The sequence below is a fragment of the Oculina patagonica genome, unplaced genomic scaffold (genome assembly GCF_052425735.1).
Source record: "Oculina patagonica isolate OP01 unplaced genomic scaffold, crgOcupat unplaced538, whole genome shotgun sequence".
Taxonomy (NCBI): Eukaryota; Metazoa; Cnidaria; class Anthozoa; order Scleractinia; family Oculinidae; genus Oculina; species Oculina patagonica.
The window spans coordinates 1-10,948 of NW_027558404.1; the positions used below are offsets into that span (position 1 = coordinate 1).

Below are 10,948 nucleotides of genomic sequence, written 5' to 3' on the forward strand. Positions count from 1 at the left end.
TTTTAAAACGACAAATTAAAGTGAGATGAATAAATTAGAAAGCTAAATAGTCGGCAAGTAAAAATTTCCGAGGTCTCTCAATAGTCTAAATCCAAAAACGCGAAAAGGTAGAAATTTTCATTCACTAACAACCTGAGACACTGCTGGCTGTGTCAAGAAATATAAGAAAAATTTCTATCTTAAAACGAGCAAAATAATTTTTATCAGCTCGATTAAGCGGAAAAGTGAAATTAAAAAAAAGAAACTGAAATAAAATTTCACAAACTCACCTCTGTAGAAAAGTTATGCATGATTGATTCAGTGCGGATATTTCCTTGGTCTCTACAGTACTAGTGTACTAGTGTCTACAGTAAAAGAGCTTGATTTTAATCCATTGTAGCAGCTCTCATCGAAGTTGGCCTTTTTTTTGATATTTCCAGACTCATGCAAAATGGCATGAAACAAACTCCATAGCTTCTGACGGTGAGATGACGTCGTATTCTTCTCCATTCAAACGCAAAACGACCTGCGAAGGCCACTCAGCTTTTTAGGCCATTGCCTTAAATCAATCCTGCGCTACGTCGGCTAAAAAGCTTGCTTTGAATTTCCAAGGTGAGTTTCACTCATTGCATATAGAAAACTCGGCCGCATTTTATTTCTTTAACTTATTTGGCTCATGGCCTTTCGCGCTTATTTTCAAACTTTTTCGATTCAGGCCTGCTAGAATTTGAAGCCAGCACAGTGCAGGTAAAGCGTAAATAACCAATCAGGAGTAAGTAAGTTTGTTTGCTGTCAATCAGGAATCCCCCACGAGAAAGAAATCAACAAAAATACATAAGGTACTGTAACTACGACCTTGAAACGGGTTTATCCAAAATCGTTTGGCCTGTCCAAAAAGCTGTCTGACAAAAATTGTGTCGCATAAGTCATATGCTGTTTGCGTATTTCCTGCGAGAACTGAATTGGCAAAGAAAACCCCCCAAAAACACTAGTAAAGTAACAACACTTCAAACTGTTGTTTTATGAGAAATTTATTTAAAAAAAAAAATTGTACGAAAAGTGCGGACTTCAATAGATATAAAATTATTTTGTACAATAAAATCGAATACTTGGTACTTGATGTTCACAATTTTCTACCACAATAACATAATAATCTTCTATACGCACATGGTGAATTGTTTTTTGTACATATGACCTTGACATTCAATAGACTGTTCCACGGTTGTTTTATACTTTTGTCACGGACTAGTTAGCGAAAATCCATTGACACTGCTAGAAAAGGAAAATTAGTTAACGTGCCAAGTTTGAGAGTGATATTTCAGAAACAAATGAAGAAAGAGCTCCGCTAAGACGCACCCCCCACCATAATACGTCCGTAAAATTTCGCGACGTAATAAACGGACCCATAACTTCTTACGTTTTCAACAGAACACTCTAAAACTTGGCAAGCTAAAAGTTCACTGAATCCTAAACGCTCTTTACAGCGGTGTCGATGGATTTTCACCAACTACTCCATGTCAAAAGTTAAAAAAAACGTAGAAAAGTCTATTGCTCTCAAAGTCGATCTAATGTTTTCCTTGTCTCCAAATTTTGAGTCCATAGTTTTCTATAGAGAAGTTGCTAAGCAGCATGACGTAATTTAACCTTATGACGTCATGCTGATGTGACAAATGCTGACGTGACAATTTTCGGAGTACTCGGCAGTGTTCGTGCTACGTTTTGATTGGATGATAATATTCGACGCAATCGACTGCTTGGCGAAAATTTGCCGATTGTGGCAAATGTTCCCCGATTGGGATCGGGACTTCCCGAGGCACATTAGGTCGGTACAGTCAGGTTTCCTTGCGTGCGAAGTGTCGTCAGGCCCGGTTCTTCTAATACACACACTCTAGAGAATCCAAGTTTAACAAGCTCAGCTCCGACCTATGGACAAAACGGACAAATAAACTGAGAAACACAACAAGATATAAAATTCTGAAACTGAAACTGAGACTGGACAACACAACACAACAACTTGTACATTCTTGTTCAAACAAATCACTCGAAAGCTTGGATTGTACAAAAAGAAAAAAAACAAGGCCCTGGCAAAACAAGAAAACATGTTTCCAGAAACATGCTGGAAAATGTTTCCATAATTGTTTCCTCGTTTTGCCATGGTTCCATGCCGCGCGGAAACACGAAATGTTTCTGCGGTGTAGCAGAAGCAAATTTTGCTTTTTGGAAATAAAATTGACGATGGAAACAATGCTTCCCGTGTGGCAAAACTGGGAAACATTTGGGAAACATGCGCGAGCTATGGGTGTTTCTGGAAACATGTTTTGTCGTTTTGCCAGGCCTTAACAACGACAACAACAACAACAACAACAACAACCAACAAGGAAGCTGCTAGTAAGATTTTCCTTTCTTACCTTGGCCGGATAGTTATGGCGGTTTCCTACAACAATGATAACTCTTCCCTTGAAGCTGATCACAGTGTTTGCGGCAGATGAAGGAGCTAATCCGCCGTCTTCAAGAAACGCTTGGTTATAAGGAATGTTCACACTCTCTGGGATTTGGCCACAAGCGAATCTTCGTGTTGAGAATTTAATGAATCAAGGAACACACATTAAATGTTTCTTTAAAACAACTTTTAACGTTCAATAAGCCCTTAAGCTTATTTGGAAACTGAACGAAGTGTGGGGATGATTGTGGTATTTAAAACGATATTTTTCATGCAAGCAACATTCAGTGTTACCTCTGATTTGTGTCATTATCTAGAAAAAAGTAGTTGTAGAGTGGTATCTAAATCCAAGATTGTAATCTGATTCCGCACAACGAAAGTTTCTTAAATTCACAGAGGTGAAAGAGATTCTAAGTTTTGAATATCGCAAATAAAAATGACAGGGCTTCGAATTTGTTTCGTAGAAGTTTGAAAAGACCGAATAATTAAATGGCTTTTTTAGTCGAGGCCTACCATAGCATATGACGTCATTAAAACGACGTCAACTTAAACCATAGATCAACAAAACCCTTACAAAAATAACCATAAGGTGTATAGTACTTGAACAAAGTACTACACAGCAACTTATTATTTTCATCTATTTATAAGGTGTATAATACCTATGAAAAGAACACGACTATAAATTCCTAATCTAACCATCGTTTTACACTAAATATGTAAAACCTTTCAAACTTCAAAACTCTCTCTTAAAACGGTTTACTATTTAGTAATAATGTTGTGAACTGCGTAAAGCTAAAAGGATACTCCTCGGGAGGTCTTACATCCACAACTAGTCCTCGTGGTTTGGTTTTTCTTTGGACTTTCGCGCCTCCGTTGTCGTTCAGTTCGCAGACATGTAACAAATCCTGAGAGGAAATCCTTGGGCATATTTCGGACTTGAGCTGGGGTAACGGTATGAACTCCTTTTCCTAATAAGATGAAAACAAAGCAAGTTTCTGTCGGCCATCGAGAAATTATTTCACGTTATAATGTTTGTTTGTAACAGTTGATAGCTGGTAAAGTTTGTTAGAGATCTCAGTTATTGGATATGTGGGGTAGTAAAACATGTTTCCCTAGCTTTCATGGAAGCTACAATTTAGTTCAATTTTTAACATATTTTTGAGAATTTTTTTAATGGGTTCCATTTGATTTGATCAATCAAATTCAAAGGTTGGAGTTGTCAAGGCAACATATGCATCATCTAACATAATTATCCCGGAAATCCAACATAATTATCCATCAACATAGGCTCGCAGTGTGTGCAGATAGCTAGGAAATTCACTACAGTTTGACTTAAATGACATTTTTTTCAGTGAAATTAAGGAAGATAACTTCTGCTTACATGTTTTACATTAGGATCGGCAAATTGTCTGTCGTGTCGTCTCATTGAAGCAGTACGAGGAGTGTTACAGAAAATCCTCTTAGCATCTCGCACCACTCGGTCGATGTCAACACCTGAAGCAGAAAATGGACCATAATGTAATGTAAAGGGCCATTATGAACTGACGTCGATATTTATGTTATTTTTTAATCCAGATAAAAGATTGCGAGCTGTGCTGGAGCGAAATTCATAAACGTGATAACTGGCTACTTGAAGTACAAATGGTTTTGTTTTCCTATTTTATGACGAGAAAAAGAGTGGCTACTGGCCTTGTTTGACAAGAAAGAAGTTTTTGCGAAATCCGTAACAACAACAAAAACAACAACATAACTGACTTTTTTCAGCCGGATCAAGATTGTAAATTGTGATTTTCCTACATTTGAGCTGGACTTGTCAAATATGCCTTTACGTGTCGGGGTATTTAAAATTGCTGTGTTCAGTGAGGACGCTAAATGAACAAGAATACATTGCTAATAGAAAATAAACATGTTGACAATCTTAGCTAGCGGAAGGAAAAACAGCAAGGTCAAGGGGTTGAACTTGGGACCACCAAGAACAATGCCAGTTAGTAGCAAAGTGAAAGATTTCAACCAGGGACTTCCAGAATCAAGTGTCCCGAACCACTCGGCCACATCACCACCCAAAATGACAATGTCTACGCGGGCTAGGAAGATTTTCTTCCGGGAAAGGGGGTGGAAATATACTCTCTGATGTCTAAATCAAACACGTGCCTGGCATATCTGAGAAGAGAAGGATACACTCGTTAAAACCAAACGACAACAGCTGATCTCGCAATTGTTCCAGGATAGCGACCCCGATGCACAGTGGGTAGGACGAGTTGCCAAGCAACAGCGTGTCCCATAGGTGAAAAATCTTTTTCAGAGGAAAGACATCTGAAAAAGAAAAGAAAAATAAGTAAAACAGTCACTTGAATTCATCAAAATTAAAAGCCAAAATTGAAGACATAGATAAGAGGAGACAAAACGATCAACAGTACCAGTGACTAGGAGTATTTCTACTCCCCTCTCCCTCCCCCTGGATGGGACATTAGTCTATTGAAAGGTTTCCCCTCCACTCCCCTGCCGGTAGCTGTTATCTAGCTGTTCACTGGAAAGGCACTGAGAATAAAGTGTGTTGCTCAAAAATACAACACAGTGACCCCAGCCAGGGCTCCATAACAAATCTCTCCAATGTGTTAACCATAACGCTACCGCACCTCCCAAATCGAAACATGTCAACAACTGAAACATTCGAGAAAGAATATAAAGCAACGTTTATACGGGGACAAGAAATGACAAGACAAGGCCAACTTAAATCCGGGACATCATAAGCCGAGGATACTTACGACAGAACATCGTGAGAAACCATGGAATTGCGTACAACTGTTGAGGAAAAAAAGGAAAAATAAATGTGGAATAATAATGAACAATATAATGGCTTACCGTTGTATTTGAAATATACAAAAGTACAGCAAGAAATGATCTGACAGCCGTTAACGTTGGTTGAACACAATGACAAAGATCTTCATTAGTCAGTGGCTTAAACTACGCGGAATTAGCCTGATAAACAGTCGATCCCTTTCCAAGCGCGCGGAGCGAGCGAACGAGCGTGCGTGCGAGCGAGGCGCGCCCGTTCACTCCGCGCGCATGGAATGGAATCGACTTCTGCGCAGGCTACGTGGAATAAGTTCCAAATTCTCCCAGAAGGATTCGAACCCATGACCTTCTGATCAATGTTTTCTGTTTGCGGAATGTCGTAAGGTTCTTTTCCTGTTGAGAAAACTCGGACATTTTCCGAGCGGCCCGTGCACTGATTGATGATATCGTTCTCAATAGAACAACGTGTGATGTTGACAAGCTCAGTCAAAATTAATTTTGGTTATTAACTTCTTATGTAGTTATGTCGTACCTCCGGAATAAATCCAGTATCATGAAGATGGTTGAATAACTCGGGATCATGAAAAGCAATCAGCTGAGAGAACACCGCCAAATATTCTACATTGGAAATAATTTTAAAATAGTCAAATGAATACAAAGAACAAATCACTTTGAAACCTGACAAAAAGAGCGGGAACTGCGACAATGGTTTTAAAACCACTTTCGAAGGTAATAAAATGTTAAAAAGAGAGATTTATCAATAACAAAATAACAAATGAGACATACCTTGTATGATTGCTGAATTGTCCTTCAGAAAAAAGTGGTACAGGTACTTGGGGATGTACGCCGCTAAACTGGCGTAGGCAAGAGCTACAAAAATGACGCGCCATACATTAGTTCACAAAATGCAAAACGTTTCCGTCCTTGAGTGTTTTGATGAGTACGTTTCTTACCTTCATCGTTGAAATTAAGCGAAAGGAAAGGAGCGCAAAGAGAATCCAGACCTGAGGGTAAAGGAAAAAACAAATAATTAGCAAGCTTTATCACGCAAGACATTGAAGTACTGTTAATTTTCGACAGGAACTGAAGGGTATTATGGTGGGCTTTTTTTGTTTTATTTATTTATTGATTTTTTTTCTTGAGGTGGGGGGTGGTGGGGGAGAGGTGGGGGGGAGGGCTTATAGTCGGACGAGATTTTGCTTTTTAACATTTCGGAGAGATTTTCCGTCTGAAAATATTTAGATGCAGACACGAGGTACGCATGGTAAAAGACTGCAAACAAGACAATTTGAAACACAAAATAGTGATACAGTCGTTAAATGAACGAACACAAAACAACGGTTGCAATGAAGAAATCTAAATCTGAATACTAACCACGTCTAGATTAGTGGGAGGGGGATGGAGTTGGGGAGGGGGCTTTTTGTGGGATAAAATTTTCGAAGTTGAGATTTGGCGTCCAACAGAACAGAAAGTTTATCTTTGCGAAGCGCAAGGCGAGATAAAATTTTCGAAGTTGAGATTTGGCGTCCAACAGAAGAGAAAGTTTATCTTTGCGAAGCGCAAGGCGAGATAAAATTTTCGAAGTTGAGATTTGGCGTCCAACAGAACAGAAAGTTTATCTTTGCGAAGCGCAAGGCGAGATAAAATTTTCGAAGTTGAGATTTGGCGTCCAACAGAACAGAAAGTTTATCTTTGCGAAGCGCAAGGCGAGATAAAATTTTCGAAGTTGAGATTTGGCGTCCAACAGAACAGAAAGTTTATCTTTGCGAAGCGCAAGGCGAGATAAATTTTCGAAGTTGAGATTTGGCGTCCAACAGAACAGAAAGTTTATCTTTGCGAAGCGCAAGGCGAGATAAAATTTTCGAAGTTGAGATTTGGCGTCCAACAGAACAGAAAGTTTATCTTTGCGAAGCGCAAGGCGAGATAAAATTTCGAAGTTGAGATTTGGCGTCCAACAGAACAGAAAGTTTATCTTTGCGAAGCGCAAGGCGAGATAAAATTTTCGAAGTTGAGATTTGGCGTCCAACAGAACAGAAAGTTTATCTTTGCGAAGCGCAAGGCGAGATAAAATTTTCGAAGTTGAGATTTGGCGTCCAACAGAACAGAAAGTTTATCTTTGCGAAGCGCAAGGCGAGATAAATTTTCGAAGTTGAGATTTGGCGTCCAACAGAACAGAAAGTTTATCTTTGCGAAGCGCAAGGCGAGATAAATTTTCGAAGTTGAGATTTGGCGTCCAACAGAACAGAAAGTTTATCTTTGCGAAGCGCAAGGCGAGATAAAATTTTCGAAGTTGAGATTTGGCGTCCAACAGAACAGAAAGTTTATCTTTGCGAAGCGCAAGGCGAGATAAAATTTTCGAAGTTGAGATTTGGCGTCCAACAGAACAGAAAGTTTATCTTTGCGAAGCGCAAGGCGAGATAAATTTTCGAAGTTGAGATTTGGCGTCCAACAGAACAGAAAGTTTATCTTTGCGAAGCGCAAGGCGAGATAAATTTTCGAAGTTGAGATTTGGCGTCCAACAGAACAGAAAGTTTATCTTTGCGAAGCGCAAGGCGAGATAAATTTTCGAAGTTGAGATTTGGCGTCCAACAGAAGAGAAAGTTTATCTTTGCGAAGCGCAAGGCGAGATAAAATTTCGAAGTTGAGATTTGGCGTCCAACAGAACAGAAAGTTTATCTTTGCGAAGCGCAAGGCGAGATAAAATTTTCGAAGTTGAGATTTGGCGTCCAACAGAACAGAAAGTTTATCTTTGCGAAGCGCAAGGCGAGATAAAATTTTCGAAGTTGAGATTTGGCGTCCAACAGAACAGAAAGTTTATCTTTGCGAAGCGCAAGGCGAGATAAAATTTTCGAAGTTGAGATTTGGCGTCCAACAGAACAGAAAGTTTATCTTTGCGAAGCGCAAGGCGAGATAAAATTTTCGAAGTTGAGATTTGGCGTCCAACAGAACAGAAAGTTTATCTTTGCGAAGCGCAAGGCGAGATAAAATTTCGAAGTTGAGATTTGGCGTCCAACAGAACAGAAAGTTTATCTTTGCGAAGCGCAAGGCGAGATAAAATTTTCGAAGTTGAGATTTGGCGCCCAACAGAACAGAAAGTTTATCTTTGCGAAGCGCAAGGCGAGATAAAATTTCGAAGTTGAGATTTGGCGTCCAACAGAACAGAAAGTTTATCTTTGCGAAGCGCAAGGCGAGATAAAATTTTCGAAGTTGAGATTTGGCGTCCAACAGAACAGAAAGTTTATCTTTGCGAAGCGCAAGGCGAGATAAAATTTCGAAGTTGAGATTTGGCGTCCAACAGAACAGAAAGTTTATCTTTGCGAAGCGCAAGGCGAGATAAAATTTTCGAAGTTGAGATTTGGCGCCCAACAGAACAGAAAGTTTATCTTTGCGAAGCGCAAGGCGAGATAAAATTTCGAAGTTGAGATTTGGCGTCCAACAGAACAGAAAGTTTATCTTTGCGAAGCGCAAGGCGAGATAAAATTTTCGAAGTTGAGATTTGGCGTCCAACAGAACAGAAAGTTTATCTTTGCGAAGCGCAAGGCGAGATAAAATTTCGAAGTTGAGATTTGGCGTCCAACAGAACAGAAAGTTTATCTTTGCGAAGCGCAAGGCGACCGCGAGGCGCAAGTCTCGCGTGAGAGGGAGGAACTCGTTTATTTTTCGCTCTACTTACTCTCGTGCGTGACTCGCGCCTTGCACCGCGCGATTTGCGCCAATTCGCGAAGTGCTTCCTAAAAATAAACAACCTGTTCTGTTGGCTAGAGAGTTGTTTGCATATTTTTGGGTTGGGGGGGGGGGGGGGGGGGTGTGGGATTGCGGAAATTACTGGCCGGGGTTTTTTAGGGGGATCCTTATGGGAAATTTGAGAAGCATGGTATCAACACTGTGCGCGTTGTTCGCTAGGTGACTGCTTACCTTGCCAATAAACCAAGTCAGTGTGACGCACAACCCAGGCCTTGAGAATCCTCTTGAACTTCTGATGAGCAGTGGGTGAGGACAGCAGTTCATCATACTGATGACAGCGAGGAATGTCAACTTCGATCTTCAAACAAAGAAACGTTCACAATATTTTAGACTCGTAGTTAGACTAAGTAAAATTCAGTTGTACTTGATGTTTGGAGAATGGATAGTGCTCTACAACATTCAGCAGTGTAGCAGCTCTAGTAAGCTTGTAATTCTATTGATCCTCTAGTGTAGCAGTTGCTATTGTTTCGGGGGCTTGGGGCATTGTTCTTGTTGTTTGTTCTATTGTTCTCTCGAAGGGTAGCGAGCCACTCATTTGAGACCTTCCGAGAACTGCTACTTGACCAACATAGCTACGTGCCTGTACCTGGCACTCGCAATATGAAAGCAGAAGTCCAAAATGGGAATATTAATTTGTTATGATCGAAATTTTTACCTGTAAGAAAGCTTACTTAGAAGAGAAGAAACCTATGAACTGTTAGCGAAGAACTGCAGGGGCGAGCTACCCGAGCCGCGAGAGGAACGAGGAGAGTCGCAAAACGTAATTCTGGTCTCCAGGTATTTCACATCGCGACGCGGTCGTTTTCGCCAGGTAAAAATGTAAAAGCCTGGGACCACATAAGCTTGTCTATTTTGAGCTCACCTGCCGGTCCGTCTGAGTAAACGACTCCTTGTCTATTGCATCATATGTGCCTTGGACGTCACCCTAGCGAAAAATATAACAAGACAGAAAAAGCAAGTCGCTTAAGAGTAAAAAAAGTCTGTACGTGCGAGTACGAAACTCGGGAACAAATTAGACGCAAGTGGCATTTGATTGGCCAAGAGGTTAGTTTAGTGTTACAAGTTCGTTTATGGTTGGTTTAATTACTCGTGTCATCACGGCCAGCCAAGGCGTGACCAACAAACGGCTGGAAAGAAATCCATTACTGTGAGTAAGTTATGCTTCTTAACCCATGGGGTAAGATGTTTCTTTCCTTTCCGCGGTTTCAAAAACTGCGAAAATATCAAAGCAGGAAAATGTACTTCCATTAAAACACCTCCATCCTTAATTGGCTTCAAAAGCAAGTCTCTCTTATACTGCTTGCTTAAAAAGAAACAAATCTCACCTGAACCCCTAACAATGCTGCCCATATCTTTCCTCTAAGTAACGGAGGGATGTCTATCCTCGCTTCTCTTACTATGCGATCCCTTGTGTATGGATACCCCTACATTAACAAGACAAGATAAATTCAACTGCCCAACAAAATAAAATTTGTAGTCGCTCAAATGAATCCGAATTTAATGCTGTTTCTCATGGTCTTTCATGAATCTTCATAAGAAGTAGAGAGAGAATGCATACACACATGCACTTTACAAGCCCAAAATTACAATGTCTGTGTTTTCTGTAGTGTAAAGCGTTTTACATACCTCTAAAAGTCTCTGAAACAGAACAATTCGGTGAAACTAAGAAACGAGAAATAAATGGCCATGGTTAGATTCAATCGTTTGAGAGGAATGACCAAAAAACTATTGCCAGGAATGTGATAAACCAAGGGGATGTACCTGATAGTCCACTGTCGTCTCTCTGATCGTGAGCGGAAGATCTGCGGTGTCTAGGAGAGCATATCTAGAGGATGGGCTTAAAAACAAAAAAACAAAATGAGTTTTGATGAAAACCGTTTGATAAGTTGATACGTTTATTCAGTCAACTCTCTCTTAACGGACTCCTCTATAAGACGGACACTTGGCACCAATTTTCAGCTATCAGCTAGACCTCATTCAGACCCTCAA

The 10,948-nt window shown here is 40.2% G+C and overlaps 1 protein-coding gene across 1 annotated transcript; it reads right to left on the reverse strand.

The window, feature by feature from the left end:
* Positions 1–998: 998 nt before the first annotated feature.
* Positions 999–10,858, reverse strand: LOC144640883 (TBC domain-containing protein kinase-like protein; the record flags this gene model as incomplete). The annotated part of the gene is made up of 14 exons (XM_078499941.1): positions 999–1,902; positions 2,388–2,547; positions 3,224–3,387; positions 3,801–3,913; positions 4,571–4,732; positions 5,185–5,221; positions 5,748–5,833; positions 6,002–6,085; positions 6,169–6,219; positions 9,131–9,257; positions 9,822–9,884; positions 10,285–10,383; positions 10,586–10,621; positions 10,721–10,858. Coding segments are annotated over 14 exons (1,425 nt in total), but the record flags the coding sequence as incomplete, so codon positions are not given.
* Positions 10,859–10,948: the final 90 nt, after the last annotated feature.